At 41.0% G+C, this 27,594-nt stretch overlaps 1 protein-coding gene across 1 annotated transcript in view; it reads right to left on the bottom strand.

Annotated features, from left to right (window-relative positions):
* The window catches only part of prdm5 (PR domain containing 5), a 35,013-nt gene extending 14,400 nt beyond the window's left edge, over positions 1-20,613 (bottom strand). The window contains exons 1-13 of the mRNA XM_084547574.1: positions 20,210-20,613; positions 19,437-19,520; positions 16,647-16,769; positions 15,188-15,353; positions 14,859-15,036; positions 13,713-13,805; positions 13,456-13,577; positions 12,703-12,782; positions 10,078-10,162; positions 9,841-9,998; positions 9,234-9,327; positions 4,922-5,082; positions 1,940-2,033 (exon numbers count right to left, since the gene is read on the bottom strand). Coding sequence (XP_084403700.1) covers positions 1,940-2,033; positions 4,922-5,082; positions 9,234-9,327; positions 9,841-9,998; positions 10,078-10,162; positions 12,703-12,782; positions 13,456-13,577; positions 13,713-13,805; positions 14,859-15,036; positions 15,188-15,353; positions 16,647-16,769; positions 19,437-19,520; positions 20,210-20,308 — 1,537 coding nt within the window. The 5' untranslated portion in view covers positions 20,309-20,613. The remainder of the gene's footprint in view (positions 1-1,939; positions 2,034-4,921; positions 5,083-9,233; positions 9,328-9,840; positions 9,999-10,077; positions 10,163-12,702; positions 12,783-13,455; positions 13,578-13,712; positions 13,806-14,858; positions 15,037-15,187; positions 15,354-16,646; positions 16,770-19,436; positions 19,521-20,209) is intronic.
* Between the last annotated feature and the right edge of the window lie 6,981 nt (positions 20,614-27,594).

The raw sequence follows: 27,594 nt of genomic DNA, 5'->3' as shown, positions 1-27,594 counted from the left end.
TTGCTCAGGGAACGACTCTTCACCAGAGCTTATTTTTTCCTCTCACACAGAAACACAACAAACAAAAAAACCCAGTCTATAGAATAAGGGGACAGATTTACAGCCAGTCAGGGTCAAGGGTCATCCGGCTGGATGCTTTCTTGGAGTGGTCTTTTCTCTCTTTGCTCCTTTCTTTCTTTTAGGTGTCCCCTCGGCTCCCACCCCTCCCCCAGCATTCCTCTCTTTTGTTTATTCTATATAAATACAATCAGACTGGGCCGCGGACCACACTCGTATACATTCTCTCTTTTTGTTGGTTTGTCCTTCACACATACACATGTACGCAAACACACACATACACAACTCACGCACACACTGATACAAAGGGAGCTGTTGACAAAGTGTGGTAGGCTTGTCAGTGGACCACCACTCAAATATACGCACACATTTTGACACTAATCTTACAGAAAACAGGAGAGAAGGACTTATAGGTGCTGCTGAGATCATTTTAATTCGATGTGTACTGTGATAAAGAAAGGTCCAAAAAGGATGGAGTACTGACTGATCATTCGAACACCAAATATGTTATATGTATAGGTAAGGTTTATAACAATCCTTTGAGCCTATAAGGCTTACAGCCATGAGTCTGTAGCCACAAGACAACAGGACAACAAAGAGAGAACCTGACAGAGGAAAAGGAGATATGAAGTTTAAGTGGGAGTGTGGAAAAGAAGAAGATTGCCAGGCGTGGGATGAGAGATGGAGAAAAAGAAAAATAGGGAGTGAGGCCAAGAAGTGTGTGTGTGGCCGTGCCAGGTCTCTGCACCAGTCTGTTGGTAAGGAAACGCACTGGAATGCGTAGCTTTCCAGTTTAAGGCAGTTTAATGAACATCCAGGGCTCTATTTCTGTGGTGGTGCAAAGGCTGGTGCAAGCAGTGCTACTGCGTGCTGCAGTTTCCTAACATTAAAATGTGCTCCAATCACTCGTTTTGGTTAGTTTGAACTGTGCAGAGTGCTTGACGTGAACGCACAAGGAGTGGTGCATTCGCATGGGGTTCACAAAATGTGTTGAACTTCATCTGGCCGCGAAGTGTTTTTGGTGGAAAGTTGGTCTGGAGCCGCTCTGTTGGGAACTGATTATGCTCCAGCAAAGATCTTCTGGTCCAATCAAATCATTTGGGTCCTCACATCCTTATGTGGTGTGGAGAAACAGATGGACATTGACGTACTGTAGTCATGCACGTTACGTGAGTGCTGTGGAGTTTAATTTGTTTATAATAAAATGACTTTGATTGATTGTAGGACTGTCCAATTTCAAGCAGAGGTTTTTTGCTGTCAGGCTACAACTGTACAGCAGATGTAATGCTACAGCAAACAACTGTTTAGCTGAGCTGAGCATAAGTATATTTGTTTAATCTTTACAAAAACAAAAGTGTAAGAACACTAAGTAGTAGTTTTATAGGGGTTATGTACTGGATTATTTCTTGGGTGTGATAATGATTTAACAAGAAATAGCGAGTCCAAACAGGGAGCTTTGTGTGTGATGTAATGTAGACGTTAAACTCTTCAGACAGAGTCGGGGTAGCTGTTTTCCTTTGGTTCCAGTCTTTATGCTAAGCTCAACTAGCCAGCTGCTGTCTGTAGCTCCACATTTAGTTACAGACATGGGAGTGATTTTAATCTTTGATCTCTAAAATATGAGACTGTTCACATAACAAGGGCAACTAAGATGTGTGAGACTTGCATGACACTCTAACTACATAATTATCTAGGATTATGGCGCCAAGTGCTTTAAATCAACGCATTTCAAACCACTACAGTAAGTCAAGTAAAAAATAAAGTTGTACACAGTTTCTATACCTGATCCACCACACGTTTCACTCTAGTGCTGCAGGTGATGCTAACGGCAGCTGGTGTAAGGTTGAGTTAAACAAAGCATTGAACTGTGGAGGGCACTGACCTGTATGGCTGCGGATGTGAACCCTTAGCGTGCCATTGCTGGCAAACTTTTGTCCGCAGTACGGGCAGATCTTCTCCTTCTCCCCTGTGTGTGTCTGGCAGAGAAATGATAAAATGGACATATGGTGGGGGTTAAGGGAAACATTTGTAACATTCATCCTCACATCCTTCCCACATTACAAAGTAAAATGTGATCTACTGTGATAGCAGGATTTCAATGTCAGAACATATACCCGTCAGATACTCATCAGCAGATTGTCCAAAAAAAAAAAGGGTTTTATATACTGTATCTTCAAACAGTGTTTACCAAAACATAATCTACATTCCACTTTAAATGTCACAGTCCCAAGTGAATTTAGGAATAAGGAATAAGCATCATTTCTACTCCCATGATTCACCGCTAACTAGAATGGAGGTGAATGGAGATGCACATGTTCACATGACGGTGGATTCTGAGCGCTGCCCTGAAGGCAGGATCAAAGAACACAGACGATGCTGATTTGCTTAAGCCCATGGGATCTAAAGGCCAGGGTGCAGGTATGCATTCAACTTCTCATCCTCCTCCTCCTCCTCCTCCTCCTCTTCTTCCTCTCCCTTCACCTCCCAGCAGTCCACGGCATTGAGCTCTTTGGACCCATACGGGCTGCACATGCAAACAGGGACAAGAACATGTGGAACGAGTGTACTACCTCTTCTACCTTTCCCCGCAACACCCCCCGCTCCTCTCACTCCCTCTTTCCTTGTTGAAATGTATGCTCTGAATTCTTCCTCCTGGTCTGTTGTAAATTCCCGAGAATAATCGTGAGTATGAAAAGCTCAAACTCGGAGCGACAGTTTCAACAGCAGTACAACAATGCAGGAACACCTCCTCACTGGGCCCCCATCCTTCCCTCCATCACCCCACTGTGTCCCTCTGACACCTCGGGTGTTTCGTTACAAAGGCTCCAACCACACGCACGCACACACAGAGACACACACATGCACACCAACAAACACAGTCACACGCACCAACAAATCCACTCGTATGAACACATGTGACCCAGATGGAGCATTATTATTATGTTGTTTGTACAACAGAGAGCATTATACCTTCATAAATAGACAGCCGGGGGTGGGGGTGGGCACCCACTGTTTCACATGGGAACATCAATGTTCAAATGCTACGTGTGGAATTTATTGGGGATTGTAGGTTATTATTTTTTTTGTATGTATATAATTGATCTACTTAAAAGCAACCTAGCAATTTTCATTCATATGAATTGTTCCATGCCACCACAGAGAGGTGAAACTACCCTGAACAAAAGATACAATGCGTGTACATACATGCTGGCACACACACGCCCTCTCGTATAACACCAATCCAGAGGAGAAAGTGTTTACTGTAACACAAGCGCGCTCCACAAATAACTCTCGCCTGTTCTGCGAGATATGCGCGGCATTGCTGTTCATTTATGTAAGTGACAGAGGCTAGGACACATACCTACGTATCCATTCTGTTTTGGCATCGGCACGAAAAGCAATAAAAATGTCTATTTCAGAAAGTAATTTAGTGTCCCTTGAAATCTTTATTCCTTCTCTTTCGTCTTTTGCAAATTCAACTGAAACAAAAAGCTTCAATTATAATCACTGTGCCCTTTACTTAAACTGACATTTGTTTAATCCTTGAAGGTCTCTTTTCATAATTTGGTTTCTTACCTGAGGCCTTTGAGAACAAGTGTGAACAAAACAAATACACCTACAGTGCGTAGATGTTTTTTTTGTGAAAAATGGAAAGTCATAAATTTTAATCCTGTGGCATTGTGCACTTACACCACTTCAATTAGAGCAGGCGGTACCTGAAAAAAATGAATTAGTTACTTCAAATTGTCTGACTTTTATATTCACTTGCTGAGGTAAAAGAAAGCCTTCAAAGAAGGCCGAAACTAACTCCTAGCAACTGTTCTGATAATCAATCTATTACCTTTTGTCATGTTAGAAAAGATACTTGTTCTTCACTACTTCCTTCTCATTTTCATCAAATGTGTTGAATCTTGAATGTACAAAGCTCCAGTTAGAACATAATAATTATTAAGTTTGCTCAGACAAACAGTTGCGGAGTATCAAAGTGCACATTTAATTAGATCTCAACAATAGAGCGGGCAATAGCAGGGCTACGCTGCACGTGTAAACACAGCCAGCGAGTTGTCGTCTCCTCAGCAACCTGCCTTTGATCAGAGCCAGATCTCTCAGCAGCCTCCAGACACCGTAAGCAGCGAGACAGTTCGACATGCCTGTCTTCGGCCCTACTGTTCTGAGTAAAAAAAACAAAAAAAAAACAAGGCATTTTCTTTTGCCGTGTGCCAAGAAGCTGTTTGGTTTCAATCTTGATCCATAACCGCACCGGACGTTGTCAGATTTAGGGCTCATAATCTGCAGCGAGATCTGTTTGGGGCTTGAAACCCTGCGGAGTTAATGGACTAACTGCCATTTCTAATCAACATAGGAATTGATTTCCAAGCCTTCACGGGCAACAATGGTCAAGATGGATGTCTATAGTTGGTTTCGTTATGTTCTCACGTAATGACAATATACGACTCTTGATTCTTGATATTCTGAGATATTAGTACAGTTAAGTACATCGCTTTCATGAGATGAAGATTTAGAGTGGAGGCAAAACAATGGAACTATTTGGTAAAGTAGATGGTCGCCTTCTCACTTCTTTCCTGGTATATGTAGTTTGATAACAGAAGACTGATGACGGAAAATGTGATGTAAACAGCAATTTAGTAAATTTCTTTACTTTTGCCGTCATCTCAGGGTGGAGTATAATCTTAGTAAGAACCTGTAGATAATTTTGCATGGTTTCATAAGTTATTTTCTAACTGTTACGTTTGAACTGTGTGCATTTGAAACAATTTAGTCTGAACCCAATTTCAGGACAAAACGACAGCAGACATTCAATCACTGTGTATGATTGAGGCCGGCTCCAGCTCCTTTCAGTCACCTTCTTGTGGCTCTTGAGGACCGAGGGAGTGACAAAGGCCTTCTCACACAGGTCGCACTTGTACTTCTTGTGGCCGTCGTGCACCACCTGGATGTGGACGTTGAGCGTGTCCTTCCTCTTGAAGGTGGCGTCACACTGATCACACTTGAATGTCCTCTCACCTGAAAGCAAGGACAGAGGACCATTTGTGGGAGCCATTTCCAGTTAGCTATTGTTGTGTTCCTAAACACACCGTCATCACGCACAGCAAGAGGGGACCCAATTTGACCAGGACGATTGTGTGGGCAGAAAACTACAAAGAGAGGGTGTTTCATTGCACCAGACAACCACAAACAGTGGTATTTAGAACGGTCTGCTTTAGATTTATTTTTTTTCTATTAAACTAAAGTTGTCTTTTATTGTGTATCTCTAGCTGAGCACTTCCCAGGGGAAACCGTAAAGCAAACTGCTCTGCCATATGTTTGCTCTGAATGTCAAATGGTTCTTTTTTTTTATAGTTTTTTTTTAACTGTGTAAAAAAAGATTTTATTAATCATTCCACCGAACAGCCCCAGACAGACAGCACTTAGACAGACCGTTACGCCAGGCTCAGTCTCAGCTGCTCGCGGAATGAAGCCTGATGTTTTCCTTCACGCCTCTGCTCAACACACAACAGCCACTATTGTTGAAGAGTAGATATTTCCATTATATGGAGATCACTCCATTTCCACAGGGCAGTTTAGATGGGGGGAGCAAGTGGTTACAAGCTTGTCCTCATTCTCCTGTTACCAGGGCCGATGATGGTCAGCTCAATAAGACCGAACAGCAGTGGAAGCTACAGTTCACTGTGTGTTTTAATAAGGCCGAAACATTCAGGGGATGGAAATCAATGTCAGCGACACTCTCACGTAAAGATTCCACCAATAAACCGACTTCAGCCTGATATTAAACTGCATTTCTACACGTACACGCATAGACATTCATTTACACATACACGCACAAGGTGACTCTGAAGGTCTTGAATTATGGTCTAAACACAAATGCTCTCTACACATACAGTATGTGTACTAACAGATTTTGTGCTTAAGTTATATTTATTGCATTTATTGCATCTTTCTTAGATTTAGATTTTTTAACGACCTTTAAAATGATGATGCCTTAATGTGAAGTTTAAATAACTCTGAAGAATACGTTTTTGTTTTTTTTTGGACACGTGTATCCAACACTTCTGCTGTTACGAGACAAATTCTCACTTACTTTGGCAGCTGCCTGAGGGTCTACACCATGCAGGTCTCTTTCCAAGGATTATCGTCACTGACACCTGACAGTGTAACGCCTACTGTATAATATTCTCTCACCATTCTGCGTCACAGGTTTCTTTAGTATCCAACTTAATGTTAGACCACTTTCCAATTGTTTCAAGTAGGGTTGCAAAATTCCGGGAATTTTCAAAGTTGGAAACTTTCCATGGGAATTAACGGGAATATATGGGAATTAACGGGAATTAACGGGAATATATGGGAATAAACAGGAATAAATAAGAAATTTACAAAATTGAAGGTTGGCCCTTAACAGGGAACTTAAATATAGTTGGGGGGAATATATTGTAGCATAGTCTTGGCTAAAACAACCAGATTTAATGCAAGTACACTCCTCAATCACATGCACACAGCACACTGCTTACTGCAGGGCTATTGAGGCCACGCCCCCTACATGCACTGTGCATTCCTCCATCACATGCACAGGTGATTTCTTGAAGCCTGGAGGCCACACTTTTGAGCTCAAAGCACAAGACTATTGAAGCCACACATTTGAGCCCGCGGACTATATAAAGTCAAGTAAGTTTTGATAATATCATGGGGTAAATATATTTGATCTATAACGTTATTAATGTTTAACTTGCAAATATTAAATAAAAATGTATTAATACAGTAGCTAACTATCTGGTAAGTTAGGTGCTAAATGAAAGCTATTTTTCATTTCATTGACCATTTAAGAGGCAAATTTGATGCTGTTTCTTCTGACTCCTGCAAGATGGTTTTCTGTAACCATACAAGAATTTATACATCAATTGTCATCCCATAATTCCCATAAATTCCCAATAATTCCCATAATTCCCATAATTCCCATGGTAAGTTTCTAATTTGGAATATTTCCAAAATTCCCCAGTTTAACTTCCCATGGAAAGTTTCTGGAAATTTACCGGAAATTTTCCACCCCTTTGCAACCCTAGTTTCAAGTAACCTAATACTGACTGTTAGATTTGTAACGTTATTGTCTGTTGAATCTTTTTTTACTCCTAGTCCACATTTCTGTGAATGAGGCAGTTTTATGCAGAAATATGAGTTTCCAAACTCGCAAATGTCCCTAAAGCACTGACCCTTCAAAAGGTGTTTTCAACAACAAGCTTGTGTTCAGAAATGATTACGTTTAGAATGAGGGTATGAAAATGAGGCCTCGTGAGTTTCACCTGTAAATGCCACTACAGCTGTGCTTCATTTTCTCACTGCGGGCTGCTTGCTATGGTCCTCAAGTGCTGCGCTCCTCTTAACCCATAAAGACAGACAAATTCATTTGATGGCATTTCTATTCTCTCACCTACAGTGCGGTGAAATCACACACTCCATCCTCAAGTCCCTCATACTGTCGAGAACTTGATACATAATACAAGTCCTGGTATTATATTGCCTGCCTCCTGAGACAGCGGCAGGAAATGCCTTCAGCTTTACAATCTCTTTGTTATCTGGCTCAATTTGAGGACCGATGCTGCATCGTGCCAAGGCTCGGCTGTAGCTCAACTGTCCAGGGAAAAACTTTCTGTCAGAGTAGGGGACGAGCAGACAATCAGAACACTGATGTCTTAGCAGGGAGACATCTGATGAGGTTATGACAACTGGTGTTAATGGAAATATCCACAGGGGTAAAGATGAGATGACAGCCAATAAAAATGTGGGACTGTAAAACTCGCTAGACTGGTTTTAAAGGTCAATATTCTGGATCGTACAGGGAGAGGATCGTCTATACCAACAAACTGGATTCTTTCATTGTACTTTCATGATATTTTGATTCCTTTAAAGTATTTGTATATTTTCCACATTGTGAGAGACTATGCGACTTTTGAGAAAAGACACATTCCTCCATTTGAATGTGAACAGTCACGAGCAATTAAACACATCATTACTCAAATAAATACAGCCAAGAGTTATGCAACTGCCTTACTTGTTCTGGTATGACTATTAGTGTATGGTACAAGCTGTCAAACTAAAAGGTGACTTATCAAGTAGATTTCCCTGTCTTTTTGTTCAGAGGGTCTACTGGCATATATTTTAATGATTTGCAGTTCAAAAACATAAAGTAATTCATCCTGTTCCTTCAAGTAGTCCTTCAGAAGGGGAATACTAGCTCTGACTAGGAACCGGTTCCAATTTTTACAATCCACCAGAATTGTTATCACTTCCGCTCAAGACATGACAGTAAGAAGCTTTACAAGCCTCTAAAGCTTGGCTGAGTTTCACTAAAAGAGATGAAAATTATGCCCAGTACAATCGGTGCAAGGGCTGTGATTTCATGCGAGCAGTGTTCCCCATTAGTTCCTAGACTATAGTCTCATAACGAATCAGAAATAGTTTCACATGTCTCAATTAACCTAAATAACGTGGCGGTGCTGTGGTGAAAGTGAAATTGACACTTATCTTTTCAGTTACATGTGTTCACATCAGTGCTCCTATTACATCCAGTACATTAGCATCACATTTTCATCATATGCTTCCAGATTGTGTAGGACTACACTTTTTCACACATAAAAATTGATAAAGGAAGCGATAAAGAGTTGGACTGAGAGGCAGAATTGACAGCGGCATTGATAAAATCTAATCAACTCTCATCCCTACCCCTCAGTTAAGCTTTCGTCTAGAACAGGTCGTTTTGGCTCCTGTCTCTTTAAGGATCCCAAGGGCACGCTCGATTAAGGCATTCTCCACAAATGCCTTAATCGCTGTTAACTGTTCGTCAATCAAAGTTATTTGGCTGTCAATATCTTTTACGACAGATAAGTGGACTCTAAACAGCTCGCTTCTCCGACAGCAGCCATTTTGTTGTAAACAAATTCAGTATAATGGAACTCACATGGATTGCTACGTTGCTGTTACTCTTCTGTCCATCATCACATGAAGGCCAACTAAATGATTTGATCGGTCCCGCAGATCTTTGCTGGAAATCATTTACCAACAGACTAAGAAAGTTGGTAAAGCATTCACGGAATTTTGACATGTGCTCCTCTCAAGGTAAATAACCAAAACCAAAACTTTTCCCCTTTAACTAAGTCCATACTTACTGTTGTGGATGAGAAGGTGGCGCTGCAGAGAGAAAGGTGTGCGGAACAGCGCTTTGCACTCCTCACACTGGAAAGGCCTTTCCTCAGAGTGCGTCTGCAGAGAGAGACGAGCAGCATCAGCATGTTTGTAATGTGTAAGGCGAGCCGCCAGCCGCCTCAGCGTGGACGTTAAAGAAGCTTCTTAAATTGATGTGAGGGGATCACGCATAAGGCTCCGTGGCCAATTTGGTTTGTTGACTCGATGAAGACGAGCAGCTTGAGCAGCTTTAAGTTCAAAGTGCTTCTGTTTTTCTGCTCGCCCCTGCACCCGTCTGTCCACCCCCACACCTATCTATCTGAGTGACACCTCAATCCCAAAAGTAAACATGGGGAACCTCAGGAGTGGAGGGGGGCAGAGACCCCACAGATAACAGCCACCAACGAGATCCTGATTGATTACAGCCTCACTAATAACACTAGCTTTGAAGTAACTGAGCCTATGAAGGAAGATCTCTCCTCAGCAAACCCAAATCAGCCAGATGTAGTAGTATTTAGAAAATATATACAAAACTTAGCTAATTACAGTAACAAATAAATCACCAATGGATTATTTTATGCATCGGCTCACCTTCTTGTGATTCTTGTAGACGTTGCGATGAGCAAACTCTTTCCCACACAGCTTACATTTGTACGGCTTGTCCTCGCTGTGGATGATTTTATGAGCCGTCACCTGGTCCAGACGCTTGAATGATCGACTGCAGATCTCACAGGTGTACGGTCGCTTCTCTGTCAGTGAGAGATTAACAGTCAGAGATGAAACACAAAATAAGGAAGTCTCCTGCTTAAATTAAGCTCTCTCTCTTACCTGAATGTGTGATCATGTGGCGTTTCAGCTGATTGGTTGAGATGAACTTTTTGTCGCACGCGTGGCACTCAAATATTTCATGTACCTGCAACACGGAGGCAAAAGAGAAAGATATGATCACTTCAAAAGCTCACAGTAAAGGGCTTGTAGAAGTTAAAGGATAACAGTCTGTGATGGTCAGAAACAAAATCTTCATTAGACTGATGTCTACAGACAGAAAAGCAATTAAAGTGATGAAAAGTTTCAATCCCTGTTCTGCTTCGGAGCGTAGTTCCAATAATTGCACATTCAATAGTTCCCTGGCATACAGCTACAATAGCATATGCTAATGTAACGCAGCTCCTCTTGTCGCAGCTGCTTCTGCAAAAGCTTGTTCAGCTAAATGATGATAATGGCAGATTTAAGCTGCTTTAGAGCTAAACTGTCATTATGGAAAGTTTGATTGCCCTACTGCAAGAATAATACTTAATGACCCAATAGCTCTGATTGAAGCTATAAGAACACGCCAGATGTTTTTTGTCAGGAATGTGCTGTATTTATAATGACACTGTGTTTCAGTAGAAATCCATTCTTCTGAACAGCTTCATGGGATGTTTTACTGGAAAAAAAATAAAGGTCGTTTATCAAAATTTGACCTAAATTTATAGAGCCATGTTAATTCCGATCTCTATTTTTTTAAATAGACCAATGTGTTATTTGAAAACAGCTCTACTCTCACGGCCACATTATAAAACTGGCACATAGGCACATTAGGAGGCCACATAGGAATATCACATACTCCTATTTTATAACACCCCGGAGATCTGAAACTGGAGAGAACTGACTCATAGGCAGGTGAAGTAAGTTATATGATTCACTGCGGAACTATGTCACAACTTCCAGGTGACTTTTAATGTTGAACAGTTTGTAAGTGGCCCGATGATAAATAAGCTGACTGGGATGGATTAAAGTCTGCTGATTAATCTTGATGATAGATGCAGATGGCAGAAAATTAAATTTCGTAATTACCTTCTGGGATAATTAATGAACGAATGTGGGTTATCGAATGACAGCCAATAAGACAAACTATTTGAAACAACATGCATACTAATGTAATGCCGGACATCCTTGAAGGTACTGTTTTAAACTGGAGCATCAAACAGCTGAAAGGAAAACCGAGTCCAAGTGATTAATCTAAAATTAAGCAAATAAAACAGTAATGACAGATCGTTGTTTTTCTTGGACAGTAGCTCACATAGTCAGTTGATTCAACTGAACGTATTTTAGACTTAAGCCTGTGTGAAAGAAGACTTCATTTTGAATAGGACTGGTGCATTGAATGCCAACGCAGTGGGGCTCCAAGAAAACAGGCGGTTCAGTTGTGCAGCAATGCAATTTGACAATGCAAAGCCGTCATGGTAAAGTGTTGTGTTGAACAGCTACATGGATGGCGGTTTAGTACACAATCAACATGTTTCCAATAATATTTGCCTGTCCTCTGCACCCAAAAGGGGACATGCTTTTCACAGAATATGACGCGACTTGCAGTCTCATAATGTGCTAAACATAGTAATTAAAACGCAGACCTTCTACATTAACAAACACAGTGGATTTCTCTTTCGACTGAGGAACGAGCACACCTAGCCAATCAAAGCTGAACAAAGGGCTTTGAATCCTGAAAATAGCAAAGTCTGAGCTTCAGCAGACGAGAATGGTAAGTGGAGAACAAACAATGTGTGTCTGTGTTACTTTATAACAGGAACACATTGTATTTCTGCTCTTGCTATTGTTTCAAAATGCTAGTTTTATCTCCCACCCTGGTACATTTCCGTAGGTGTAAAATTCGTCTGTGTGTTTTTACAATCTGTTGTGCCACGTTCTGGTGTCTCCCAGGTCTTTTAACACATTCTGTTCCTCCAACTGGACTTAATGGATTATATTTCATGTCTGAAACCCCCCACTCAACCTCCATCACAGCCTCCTAATCAGCTTTAACGCAAGCTGTTTTTGGCCTAAATTATCAGTCAAATATGTTGGCTATGTTAATAATAATTATTTAATGCAATAATTTAATAGCACTTAATTGCAATCAAATTATATTTTCAAATGGAAGACCCATTAGCCTACTTAGTGCACAATGGAGGAATGTAGCTTGGAAAAAGAACTACTCAGTAACAAAACTATTTTTTGTCTGTAGGAAGATGTTTTCAAATGGTGTTTAAACAGCCGTGTTCAAATCTGCAATCCATCAATAAAAGAGAGAATCCTGACGCCAAGGTTAAAACCCTACAGTCTGCCAAAAGAGCCTCTTGAATTTCACAAGACTTGTGGGATGAGCTAGTGAAAAAGAAACCATCCCTCCGCTCAGTGTCACCCAGAATAAATTTGTAACAACTTGATCATATAGAGGGAATAAGTGAACTCGAAGGCATGTGAAGCAGAGGCACATGCCAGATTAAGGGGTTAGCCTGGGTTATAGAAACACAGCGGATTGTGATGGATACCAGCAAGGAACAGCACCAAAGAGCCATCCACGTAAAAGTGGATCATGCAAAACTGCGTAAGCTGAGTAAATCCTCTCAGATCCAATGCAAAGTATCTGGTTGTGATAAATTGAGCTGTACAGCAGATGTTGTAGAAACTCACCTTTCTGTGTTCCTGTAAATTCAGAGAAGAGGAGCATTTTCTGTTGCATATGGTGCATGTGAGTTTCCGTCGTGCACTCCCTATAGAGAAACAAACTGGGTTACAAATCTCCATGCAGAACTGATAACATTAGGCAACAATTTTATGACACATCATCACATCATTAAAGGAAAAATACCAAGCTCTCTTAATCATAACCCCAGCGATCCCACCATTTTGGGACCCGTGACACCTCCCTTTATCCCCATCTGAATTACATGACCCACATCTGTTGCGTCTGATCCACTTCCCCCCACGCCTACACAAAAACACAAACACAGACACACACACACACACACACCCCTTGTCCTGACCACATTGGGAAAAACATAAAGGCCCAGATCTCAGCTCCATCCTGCCTCTCAGATGAATGTCTTAATCTCGGGTTGATACTTGATTCCCAATGCCCTACATCCCATCATAAATAGCTATGCAAGTCCAATTATCTGAAAGAGTGAGCTGCCCCAGAACACACAGGTCAGCAATTATGGAGCGCAAGTAATTAGAGATGTGTCTCAACATCGCAGAGACTTTAACTGATCGAGGTCATGCACTGTTACTGCCGTTCCTTGAGTGCTGAGGCTGCTAATGGACAATTATCTTCATTACACAACGGCTTGAAAAGTGCTATGCATGTGAATATGTGTGCAACAGAGAGGGTGAGAAAGAGACGGTGAGGATCACAGGAATCTAAGAAAAGACAGAAATGCCAACCTGTGTGAACATTTCCTTTATGTTTCTTCAGAGCGTCCTTGCTCTTGAATCTTTTTCCACAGCTCTCTGCTTTACATATGAACCTGGCATCTCCTTTACAGGCTTCCTTATGCTGTTCAAAACTGTGCATACAGGATATAGACAGAGATAAAAGAGCAGGAGACATTGCGTTACCAGGTAACACAGGATAGTACAACTGAAAACAAATTCCATGTGTGAATGCACATTGTATTGAGTGCGTGTTTGGACAGTGTTACCTGGATTCTGAGCTGAATGTGTTGTGACAGAGGGAGCACTGGTGAGCTTTAGAGTCACCTGATGGATCCAGTGACTCTGAACAATGCAAAACACTGAGGAAGCATTCAAAAGAAAAACAAATTAGGTGTCAACCAGGAAACAAATCGCACGAGCATCAAGTACACAAACACACAAAATCCATCTGAATAAATCAATTAACGAATTCTGTGCATAACAACGTAGACACTAATCTCCAAAACGAACAAATCAAACGTTAATTTAAATAACGGGTTTAGGAAAAAAGTTGATGTTTGATCGATTTATACAACTTTCAGGTCTATTATGAAGCTACAGCCGGCTGACTGTTAGCATAGCATAAAAACTGGTAACAGAGAGCTAGCTAACTAGCTAACCTCTGTCTAAAAGTAAATCAGTGTACACAACAGCACGTCTAAAGCCCGTCTCATTAACTTTACATAACTTTTCCATTTCTTATGTTTTATTTCATTAACAACACAACAAACAAACTGTAAAAACATCAGCTTTTCTAGGCTGTTGGTGGTGAATTCACTGTGATTTCACTTGGCATGTTGACAACAAGACTCTATGAAACACTCAGCTAAATAAGTTAAGAGCATTAAGATTTGTTAGGTATGACAGTAGATACACATATTTCTAATATGTGTACCTATAATTTAATGGTTCCTGATGAGAGAGGGTAAACAATAATGTGTGTCTTTTTTCTTTGCTAGAGTCAGGCTAGTTGTGTCTCCAGTGTTCATGCTAAGCTAACATGCTAGGCGACGTGCTACACGACACCCAACTTGACTTTGAATAGTTAGCAATCCTTCATCTAATTCCTAGTTTGCGCATTTTCCACAAGTATAATTACAAGCTATAACTTCAGTTCACTATATTATTGATTAGTTTCAGGTTTTTCACAGGGCCACCAACAGTCTCATTTAATTAATGCATTTGTATAGATAGATAGATAGATAGATAGATATTTTATTTAACCCAAACCACATTATCTGAGCTGTACGCTGGACAGATTTAATACTTGTTGCAACTTCCCAGTGACCTATGGTTCAGTCTTATCAGAAAAAAAGATGGATTTTAAACAAAACTACACTACAGCCAGTAAAGTGACGGAACAGTAAACCCACTGGCGCTGCAGAGCCTGTTTGATGGGGAATTTCTTGCCACAGTTCCTGCATTTGAACTCCTTCTCCTCTGTGCTGGGCCTCTGGTGCAGGCTCTGGAGGTGGGCGGCCAGGATCTCCTCACTAGGAAAACTGCTCTCGCACAGCAAGCATGGGTGGTCCTCCTTTTTTATTACTATTTCTGCAGAGATGTAGAATACACTTAACAGACGTGGCAACTGCAGAAATCTAAGAAGCAAATCTAATTGCGGTGTTTCCTTTTGTGTGTGGATCATAAATTTATCAATAAAACTGGGAATATATAAGAAACAAACATGGACGTCCAATCATACCCATTTCTACAAGATGCTTGGCCTCTTTACTGCTCTCGTCTTCATCTTTGATGTCTTCTTCCTCTTCTTCTTCCTCCTCTTCCATATCACTGTCCAGGAAGCCTATCAGGAGCTCTGTGTCTGTCTCTATGTCATCCACAGCAAGGTAGAAGATGTTCTCACCATCCTAACAAACAAAAACATGGTTATTGTCGAGTGACATGGTGTCACGAGTGACGTGACAATAACACCACGGAGCACTGAAAGAACAAGGCTCAACATATTTGGGAGGAATGTAAGGACAAAACATTTAGAACTGTTATAACCTTTTATGGTAACGCACATTGGGTTACTACTGAGGCTAGCTGAGGGTTGAACTCATTTCACCCAGACAACAGTCTGTTAAGGCCTGATTGAGGCCACAGGTCAAAAGATCAAACCCTTAAAAATGTTGTCATTAACTTCCTTGTCCTGAAAGGTCACGTTAATAAAATCAAACCGTCATTTTGTTTTAACTATGGGATTCTAAATATACATAAATAATGATTAAGAAGGGGAAAGCCTCACAATAAATGTCACTGCTGATGAAACGCAGAGATTTAAGGAACACGCATGACCTTTAAACAACCAATCACGTTGGGCATTGGAGTATTAATGGCAGGAACTTTGCTCTAGGACCTGCAATGATCCTCTCCTCTTCCTTCAACGTCTATTTTTCTTTCAACATGAGAGAAAAATCCTTTTTTAACTTTGACACAAAGGTGCAAAAGGTGAAATCTCCCAGATCTGGTCAACTGCGTTTGCAAGTGTATGTATTAAGATTTTTTAAGTACCTATAGGCCTGGCTACTGTTGCTGACACATTATTTGTCAGTATAATTACTTTAAAAATGTTTTTGGAACCTTTTGGAAATAACTACTTGAGAAAAGAAACAGTGGCTAATGTCACAAAAATGTTTTCTCAGTAAAAGAAAAAGATCAAATACACTTCTGTCCTGATTTCATTTTCCATCCATTTTTAATACCTCATAATAGTTTACACATCTGGTTGCAAAGAAACTTGATATATTTTACGGTGTAAATAAACAGTGTATATCATTTCAGATTTCTTTCTTCATTGCAATAACGATCACAATTCTCGGACAGTTTTCTTTTGTTTGTTTTTTTCATGCAATTTGCAAATTCAAATTCTTCTCCATGCTATAACCACTATGTTCCCTCTCTCCCAGTTAATCTCCCAATTTGGGATGTTTCACAGAACAAACCCTATAAAAAATACTTTTTTTCTCTTTTTTCTCACACTCGTAGAAAGAAGGGACATTTTTGATCTAGCTCCAAACCAAAAACATGTCTCTTTATTTGTTGAGTTTAAAACCGACTCCTTTCTAACATATCCGCCCTGACAGACGCCTGCAATATTTATTATTTTCTTTATTTTAGGTGAGTCTGAGGGATTCATTGTCCACTGAGTGGAAATGTACCTGAATGGCTGCCAAGTTTTTCTGCTCTTGCGAAGGCGCCTGATGGACAAACCGCAGCCAGTTGGCATAGCGAGGATTACTCGCATCCAGAATATACAGCACATCTCCTTTACTGCCACGGACCTGGAAAAAAAAAAAAAAAACAGCAACTGTGTGATTTGTCAGAGGTGAACTACTGATTCTTCTTCTTCTGTTCCGGCTTTGACGGTTTCTCTTCTGTACATCAAAGTGTGTTGGCCTTACGTATAAACATCTGTTCACATGCACAGCTCTGTACCTCACAATGTGGCAGCTACAGATAACACAGCATTACATTATTGGTTACAATCAGCAGCTTCTCCACAACATAAAATGAGACTTTCAGTTTAAATCAGCCAGTACGGTTAATTGATGTGCAACACAATTAAACGTTCTCTTTGTTAAAGAAAAACAAAACACAAGACGGATGTACAAGCAGCTGTGTCATGTGATAAAGGATGTGGTGTGTACTGAACAGCAAAAACAATTCCAGTGAGACCGTTTACTGTAACTGAGTAAGTTACAGTTACTACTATTGTGCTATTAGAGTAAAGCAAAGGTACAGAAGTACAGGAACATATGTCAGTGTTAGATTAATCCTCAGGCACCACCTGTTGTGGCCATTAGAAGTGGAGTTAGTTTTATGATTATCTTGTTATTATGGCACCCATTTGGCAGCAAGAGATGACTTTGTTCTCAAAGTTGATGTCTTAGGAGCAGGAAAAACTCGCGAATAGAAGGATTTGAGAGACTGAGCTCTTGTGGGGGGTTTCATGGTCTGCAGTGGACAGTGATTGGGATGTCCCAGTCAGCATCGGGAGATTGGTAAAATGATCAGTGTGGTATTTGGCTTCAGCCAAACCTGATCTATTGTTGTTGTTTATTTTGGGTCTGCCATAAACCAAATCACGTCCCTGTAGCGTCAAAATGTCTCCCTCCTCTGCTGTTTTAGTGGCAGTTGGCTAGCGGCAAAACTGCCAAAAATCTAAGCGGAACAAGAGGAATTAAAATCATGACTAAACATGTCTACTGGGTGAAGCACTTTACTCGGGAAAATAAAGTAAGACAGAAATTTGTAAACTATGCACGGTGAATGTTTGGTGAGATGCCAGTATGTGACTGTTATTCAATACTAACAACCTGATTTGCCACCGCAAAAGAAAACAGACTATGCAGAATACACTCGGCTGCACAGAAACAACACTGAAGAAGAGAAAAGTTTCCTGGAGACAGCAACAAGGAGGAAAATATCATATAAAGTTTATCAGGTTGGATGGCCAGAAAATTTCTGTAGTTGAGAACACAGATTTTCACTGTCCTTGCTACACTGGCCTTGACAGCGCTATGGATTGGACTGAATACAGTTGCACGATGCACACATGATCTAGGAGAATACATGTAAGATAAGAAAAGCCTTCAGCCTTGAAGACTGGATTTAGGCTTGGATCAGCCAATACTGAATATTAAAAGATCAACACTGGATCACAATTGGTCCAAGGAAGGAATGGTGAACCAGTGCCAGGGTCATGGATGGCTGCGGTTCACTGATGCACGTGGGCAGTTTGTTCAGTGTGCTCTGATCCAAAGGATGAGCTTCTGCAAACAGCTGAAAACGTTCATGCTGGTTCACCGTGCATCACAATTTGTTGTGGATGGGGCATGTTTTCTTTGACATCATATACATAGTCGGGAAACACATGGCACCAGGATGCAAGGGACATTCCCTGCGGGGCCATGGTGGATTATTTAGTCTGGAACAATTAGGGATGTCCCGATCGGTATCGAGGTTTACAATCCAGGCATTTCTAAAATGATTGGATCAGTATCAGGCTTCAGCCAAGCTGGATCTTCTGTAGTTATTTATTTCTAGTCTGCTATAAACCAAAACCACGTAGTGTCAAAATGTCTTCTTCCTCTTTGTTGGCTAGCATCAAAGCTGCCAATAATAGAAGAAGAAGCTAAATCACACGACTAAAAATGCTGTGTGGATAATACGCAGAGTTTGCTCAGGCAAAGGCTGTGCTGAAACAACAACAAACACTGAACGCTGCATCTAAAAGAAAAAAATGTTTCCTCGAGACAAAATCAACATGAAAAATATTACAATTTTAAATGATTGGTATCGGATCGGGGACAAGAAAAATTGATCGGGACATCCCTGGAAACAATGTTCAGGTGCCAGGACCCAGGAACAAAGCGTTGCAGGGATCATCAATATTATACACTTCACTATTTGGAGGTTTTAATGTTGTGGCTGAACGCTGTATACTGTTAGCTAGTTTAGCGCAGGGATTCCCAAACTCAGTGTGGTACTCCTCTAAAGGCTCACAGTGCTACTAACATTTATTTTGGTAGTAAGGTAGCAAAGGTTGGATTTGAACTATGTATTGTATTTTATAAGTTCATCAAATGTGTTTAAATGTAATATCTTAATGTGGAAAATGAGTGTATGACTACAGCTGCTCAATATGAACAGTATGTGTAGTGGAATAAAAGTGTTACTCTCAGAAATGCAGTGGAAGGATGTAGAAAAAAAAATAAGGAGCAAAACAATGAGTAGAAAATGGAATTATTATATACTTTGTAGGGGTAAAAATACCACTTTACTACTTTGGGTTTTGATACTGCTGTTATGAGACAAACTGTCAAATAAAAGCTACTTAAAGTCAAATTTTAAATATGCCTGCCAAACTGATTCAAGTCAGCACTCTCTCATTTGCTCATTTTGAAGTAGAAATGTGTAAAAACCATGCAGACAGTGAGCGCATTCACCTCCCACATCAGCCTGGTGTCCGAGCTCTCATCCAGCTCACTGGGCAGCTTTTTCTCACCAGCGAAGGGGCCAAACTTTTCTCCCTTTAAAACAAACAAAGGAATCAATGTCAAACGTGAAGCTTTTCTAAAACACAGTCGCAGCCAAAATTAATTACACAAAAACATGATAGCCTAGCCACCCCGGCGGTGGAGGACAGTCCAAGACATGACTTCTGAAGTGTTGATAAATGTGGGATGGCCTGTGGGCTCGCCTACAGTTTAATGTGACATGTGAATGCATCCCTCAGTACTGGACGTTCTTGTTTCTGAACTTCCCAGGGGGCGTGGTCAAAATGTTCTTCGTGGTGTATTCACGTTCATCTTCAGTTTTACACGCATTCACATGACGATACCTCTCCGCTGACACATGAACCCACTCTTCCTATACAGACTCTCTACACATCTGTCAACAGCTTGGAAAATGTTTATAGTTTCGTAAAATGGCGTGGAAAGTTTTAACAGTTTACATGAATGTAACTTAATTCACGAGACCGCCGCCTCGAGACCCTCCTTCGCCGACATGACTGCGTGAAGTGGACCCGGAGAAACTACTGGAGTTACTGTAGCTACGTGGCACTTCACGTCAGACAAGCCCTGGGTTGAGGTTGAGACAGGCAATAAGGCGAACACAAAATGTATCTACGGCGCCGACAATCTGTTAAAAAGTAACGCAAAACGCTTCCCGTGCCTAAACTCGGTTACAAAGTTGCCCCCAGTCAGAAACAACAAACCTTTTTCACTCGCCTCGCCGTGTAAAGACCGATTCCATCCTGGACCTTGGACGATTTCAGAGAAAATCTGTCTGGCACATACATGCCCAACATTGTCATCGCTCGGAAACGTTTCCTTCAGTGACAGTTAGCTGGCTATCAGATGTGTCAGCGGAAGTGGAAAAACATGGTTAGTTTGTATTTGGAGCAGATAGTTTCTTCGTGGAGCGATCCAGGTTGAACTTCTGTTGCTCCTGCTGCAGGAAAGCAGAGCGGCGTCCTGATTGGTCCAAAGTTTGTAACCAGAGGCTACCTTTGCTGTCGTGCAGCCTGTGGTTCATTCACACTACACTCCCTGTCTCTCGAGGATGAGAGCAGCACTCAGACTGTAGTTCAAGCAGTAACGCTTGTAGTTTTCTCAGGAGTGGAAATAAAAATCTAGATCTTTTACTGTTTGTAATAATAAAATACAGAATGCACATGCTTAAATAAATAAATAACTTAAAAAAAAAACTAAATTCCAACTTAAATTTGTGCATTCATGTTGTACAAGTCAAATAAATCAATGGCACAGTTTCATAAGTTAGAGGATTGTTGTTATTACTTGTTTACTGGGGTGAGGTGCAATGTGTCTGTGAATTATTATTTTTCTTCTGGTTGATGAAGAGAAATCTTATACACACACACACACACACACACATATATATATGTTATAGTGTACCTTAATGTAGAGCAATGTTACGTATCAAATCTTAATTTTCAGTAGGGGCGGCACAGTGGAGAGGTGGTTAGCACTGATGCCTCACAGCAAGAAGGTCCCGGGTTCGAACCCGGGCTGACTGGGCCTTTCTGTGTGGAGTTTGCATGTTCTCCTTGTGTCTGCGTTGGTTCCCTCCAGGTACTCCGGCATACTGGTTAGGTTTATTGGTGATTCTAAATTGGCTGTAGGTGTGAATGGTTGTCTGTCTCTCTGTGTGAGCCCTGCGATTGACTGGTGACCTGTCCAGAGTGTACCCCGCCTCTCGCCCGATGACAGCTGGGATAGGCTCCAGCAGACCCCGCGACCCTTCACAGGACAAGTGGTTACAGAAGATGAATGAATTAATTAATTTTCAGTAGAACTAGTTGCTCACCCCAGCTGGCAAATTGATATGATCTTGTAAAATCACGCAACAACCTACCTCTGCCTTTAATATATTTACTTTTATAATGTTTTTTTCTCTTGCCTTATTTCTGTTTTTACCTGCATTGTCTTGCCCTATCCCTATAACACCTAAAATTTTCTTTGGGGATCAGTAAAGTCTTTATCTTACCCTATCTTATTTTGTTTGATCTTAAACACACATAACAGAAAAGTGTAAAGCAGAAAATAAATGAAAATAACATGTAACCTTCTGACATGTACCTCAGAGGTGGACTTAAATAAATGTTATTGGATGAATTCCACACTGAGTGTTCCCTAAACACTGTCTATACAAACACTTGAGAATTTGTTACTAACATACAGTACAGCCACCAGATGTGTTGCTGTAGCAGCTGTTAGATTTACTTTTGTTGGAGGAAATGGCTAAATGGTATTAGAAACTTGTGAAAATACATAGAAAGTAAACATTATTTGTCCACCCACTTAAAAGTGCCACATTAGGAGCCACTGGGCTGTGCAGCAGTAATATGAAGATTGGTAAATAATGTTTGGGAAAGTTATACCCATACATCCTGTAAGACAAGATGTACTTTTTTTTTTTTTTTTTTTTGAGAACCTATAATGCGTTGAGCCAACATGGAAATGGTTGAGCCAGTTCCATTATTAGTGCAGATCCTGACCCAGTAATACTTGCAGGTTATTACACAGGAAGCCATGGAGTAGCTCAGGAAAAAGCACCCGCAATTAATATCCTCATTCACCATTAACCTCAAAAACCTCTGAATATTGTGACGCTCTGTGTGTTTTGGCTTGGATTTATCTGTGCTATAATTCACCAACCACACTGTACCAACGAGCGGCGGACCAGAGGTCTGACAGACTCTTTCAACCTGAACAGTCCGCTCAGCAGGACAGAAACCACAATTTACCAACAATCAGAGGTGGCTGGGACAGATGGTGCTTCGTCCCTGAAACAGCCAGGCACCATATGAACCAAATTCTCAGACATGAAAATGTGCGATATGTGCAAATAATAATAAACCGTAACAATAAAGATACGGCTTTGCCTGTTCAAGTCATATCTTCTACATTCCAAGACAACTTATTAAGATGATATTTATTTATTTTTGAGGATTAAGATTCAGTTTGAACATGGCAATACTTTCTTATTTGTTCTGCTCCTTTATCCACCACATTGACTTTTTACCAGTACATCTAGTAATCTAATCAAGTACTATTTTCTAGTTTAAAAATGGGTGTAAGAAGTTGTAAAAAAAAAAATAAAAAATGAGATGGCTGAGAAGGAGTTATGACTAATTATTTGCAATTGGAAAACATGACATTTCAAAATAAAAGCGCATTAAGTAATGCCAGATGACTTTCTTTTCCTCAGCTGACTCACCAATGGATGGCGTTTCACAGCAACCACAAATTATGAATATGCTGGTGCGAAATCGCTGGAGCTGTCTGGCCACAAACAGACCTGACCTTACCTCATATTCTTTTCATCTCCACTCACCTTGATGTGTTGACTTTCACTGTGTCAGAGAGAGATTAGCATCATCTCTAATCACTGACTGTTTGTATATGTTCTTTTTTTGAACACCTCCTCAGCAAATGTCTGCCTCCTTTAATCAGCACTGTGTCAGTGTTCTGTTGTCTTTGTTTACAGTGTTTATAGCCCGTGTTTATGCCAATGGCTTCCTGTTGTGTTGTGGCTCTATGCCCAACTGCTCTGTGATTGGTCCAAATGACGAGCATTGGTTGACAATTATGGCAAAACTGAATCATGGTGTACATGTTTACATCAGAGGCAATGAGCTAGAGTGCTTGACTGTCCCAACTGCTATTTTTTAGGGTTTATGCTTCAAAATAAGAGGTAAACATGTCCTTCAATAGGGATCTTTTTTCCCCCAGACCACTTTTGTGTTTGAGATGTTGTCATCAATGCCCTGGAGTCATATTTCTGATGTATTTCAGAGAGTTAAGCCATAGGAGAAGGTTATACTCGGGTGACAAGCCTGATCACCGCACTGAGAGGGCCTTTGTGTGCATCTACTCCACCCATGTCCTTCTTGGTCCATTTTCTGTCCCCCTCTGACCTTTCTGTCAGTGCTTTGGCCTGTCAGGGCAGGACGATTAAATGTCACGACCCCCTTTTTCCCCTGTGCCCTCTGAGGACCCCCCAACCCATTAACTTTCACTCAGCTTTCACTGAGATCCCGAGGTTATCCCCACCAGCTCTGATCTCCAACACCTGCACAAAAGGCACACAGAAACACGCAGAAAAATTTCTCTTAAAGTAGAAACCCCATTACAAGATGAGGAGATAATCCAGATGTGGTCACAGGAGTCACAGAGAGTCAGTTCTGGTCTGTTCAGAGAATTCGCAATCTTTGGTTCGAGACTTGGGCTGAGCTTTGGCAAGTCAAACATGTTTGATCGCACCAGTTTGAACCTCTCGCAGCTTAAGCTGGAATCTGACAGAGGCAGTCACAAACTGTTATAGAAAATATTGCAGGTTTAGAGAGAATTAAAACATGACTCTATAGGCTCTATAGCAGCGCTTGAAGTTAGATGCTAAAGTCAGAAAGCACTTAATAAAACTTCTAGCTGTTAATGTTGCATATATAATGATGAAAATATTCACCATTTCAAATCCAGCTTGCTAAAATGTGCACATTTGAACAAAACCTAAAGCAGAGACTGAGGGGTGCATCACTAGTTCTACAGGTGTTTGCTGCTACAACAACTTGATCCAATTTATTACAATTCATCTGAGGAGGGACATGAATTATAAGCCAAGGTCTAATCATTATTCTTAGAGATAAAAGACTGAAAAGCACATACATACAAACTTTATAGTGACACAAAGTGAAGAAAAAGTCAGTTTGGGCCAAAAGCCACCAGGATTCATCCTCTGGGCACCATGAATGTCTGTGCACTATTTCATAATCCATCTAATAGTCTATTCTGGACTTAAGCGGTGGACCAAACAACCAGCTGAGCCTTGCATACAACGCAACACAACCAGACAATGATGCACTGATTACTTAGAAATCTGTCCAGCCTCACAGGATCAAGACTTTGAACCTGAACTCACCCAGCCCTCGAACTGAGGGATTCAGTGGCTGTGCTGCCAGTTGAGTCTCTGAGGTCCAAAAACTACAGAAACCACATTTAGGACATAGCGAAGGAAAGGACTGCATTGAAATAAATACTTTCAGAGTTTCTTTTTTTTAAGTAAATATTTTCGCTGAGGGAAAACCTCAGTTTGGCAAACATACAAATGGTTCCATACAAGATTTTCCAAATGGATGTGCGCATTTTTCTGAAATCTCCCAAACCTGATACTGTAGATTGAGGGGCCAGACCACCTTTTGTTTCATGTTTCACAAACCCCCGCAGTCCTTCACCACAGCTCCCTATTTCAAGGCTGTCGCTGAATAGCCAGCAAACCATTTCCTGAAGCTCCGAGGTCACTGGATAAATGATGTTTTCATTTGACAACCCCGGGTCGCCAGTGAAGGAGGGTCTTCAGAGGGAGCCTTTTGAAATTACAGTACTGATGAAGCGTGAGAAATTACAGGCACTTAGAAGTGATTTCATGAGCACAAGAGAGCTGGGGGACCACCCCTACGCAGCTCGGGCGAAAGAGAACGATGGCAGTGAGTACACAAACACACAAACACACACGGCATGTCCACACGACTGCCACACATCAACACCCACCCACACACACAGAAATCTCATCCAAGTGCAGACGTAACACCACCAAACAGTTTCTTTATCCTCAAATGCATCATGAGTCCAAGATTGTTCTACTCAGTCTGTGATAATAAAACTGACCTTACAGTTAAATATACAACAGAATCAAATGATAGTCATATTCAGGTGCCAGTTATCCTAATGGAGATCAGCTGAGACTAGCAATGCCCGAAGGCTACTGGTCCTTCTCCACCCTTCCTGGGAATGGGCTCTTGGTCAGGATGGGTTTGGAAGGAAGCCTCTAATTTTTTGCCTGGCCCTCTGCTAAATCAGAGCAATGTAGAGCTGGTCTGGACCAGAGCCTCAATAATGATCTATCCCCGGAGCCACTGAAGTGGAATCATTTTCCTCTTTACTTCCCAGCCAGAGCTCCCTCTCCATTCGCATATGCTCATAATTTCATTTCGCACTGCTTACTTTAGAGGTTCCTAACACATTGTACCATTGTGAGGCCGAATCATTTAATTTAACTGCCCTCTGGTAGACAGCAGAAGCCCTTCATTTAGTGCTGAGCTTTTTACAGACAACAGTGTTTCCCTGCTTTTCTCTGCCACAGAAGTCACTCTCAAAGCCCTCCCAGCGTGTCCGTCTGTTTGCTGTCTGTCTCTGTTTGGGTTCTGTTTGAGCCTCTACTCTCTTTTCACCCTCTCTGTCCGAAAGTGTCACTCAGCTCTAAGTTGGGCAATAAGTGCATTCACGCACACATACACAAAACATGCTCACAAATGCCAAGTCCTAAAGCTCTCCTTAAAGAGAGGGTGGCGGTGGGACCTCCGCAACAAATTAATGACGTTACATAGTTTCTGTAAATCTTGTTCACTTTAACGTTCTTCTGTCCTTTTCACAACGCTCCATGTCTACTTTAATGGATTAATGATAGTTCAACATATTGGAAAACACCCTTTGTACCTTTGCTTGTTGAATGAATAGTACTCTTGTATCTGCCAGTTAAATGCAAAGCTACAGCCAGGACATGGTGAGCTTAAAGCTAAGCACAAGGACTGGAAGCAGGAAGAAACTGGTCTTTGTCCTGTTAAAATTGCAATTGCAATTCAGGATAAAACAAGATAACATGTTTATAAGTAAACTTTAGAGACGCATGCTTTCTTTTTTGTTTTTTTTTCTTCATAGTTGAGCTAACTCTTAGCTAATTAAGCTAGCTGCTTAATAAATAGCTGAGCAAATCTTATTAATGGCGGCTATTATTGTTAGAAATGTAACTTGTGAACCCATGTTTCACAAGTACACATGAGAAGTCATGTGTACAAAATGCTTGGTGTTCAAGTGGTAACGTCAGCTATAAGTTGTGAGAACACGTTGTTAGGCAACTATTGGTGTCTAGAAGCCACAGAGGCTAACAGTTTAGCACGCTAGCAACTGGGTAACTTAATGTAGGAAATGCAAAGACCTAATGAAAAGAGGATGTTTTTGAGGATATCATCACTTTCTTCAGACATACTCCGATTTATGAAAAAACACTCTGTAAGCTACCAGCCGTGAATGCTATTTCGGAAAACATCAACAAACAAGTCACCAGGGTTGGGTCAGATTACTTTGAAATGTAATCGATTACTGATTGCAAATTTTGTAATCAGTAACGTAATCTATTGGATTACCCAAAACATGTAACGTAATCTGATTACTTTAGGATTACTTTTTACACAACTTGTACAAGACATACACAATCTTATTTTCCTCTGTCTTTAATTCAAAGTTGTGGCGATGTTGCCAAGTACTGAACGTATTTTTGCCGACTGGAACAGGTCTATTCCCAGATAGCAAGAGGCTGGCGGACCACCGTCAGCCCACTAGGGATAGACCTGGCAGTCCGCTGGAGTTTTGCTCATCGGTTCACTGGCGGTCCGCGAGCGAGTTGTCGTCAAATGCCCCAATATTTTGTCACTATTGGTCTAAAACCTTTTTCATTTATTCAGTTATACTTCATCCATCACTTTAATAACATTTCATGTATTTTCTTAATATTCATGATAAGTTAAATTTCAAGAGATGGTGGTCCAACGGTGGACCACAAGTGGCATGCCACCAGCGGTCTGCTATCTGCCAATCTGATTTTGCTATCTGGGTTGGTTGACGTTGACGGTTCCTCCATCTTGGGTTTTGATTTGAACCTTTTTCTTGTCAAGAAACTACACAGGCAAATGGATGATAATGACATCTAGTGAACAAACAAATGGGCTGCTTGTCAAATGAAAACACTGGCTAGGCTATCATAAAAAAGTTGCATTGTTTGCATGATAAAATGTAATCAGGTAATCCCCAACAATGTAACTGTAATCTAATTTCGCATTTTTGTATTGTAGTCTGGGCTGATTACAGTTACTTGATTTTTGTAATCTGATTACGTAATCTAGATTACATGTAATCAGTTACTACCCAACCCTGCATGTCACAGCTCCTGATCTTGGTTAACATGAGCCCACGTGGAGGCAGAAAGTGAGCAAGGCTGTATAATTACATACCAGGAAGTGTAATA

Source organism: Chelon labrosus, assembly GCF_963514085.1.
Source record: "Chelon labrosus genome assembly, chromosome: 7".
NCBI lineage: Eukaryota > Metazoa > Chordata > Actinopteri > Mugiliformes > Mugilidae > Chelon > Chelon labrosus.
Note: the sequence above shows the minus strand (reverse complement) of the source record. Positions and strands in the feature narration are given on the sequence as shown.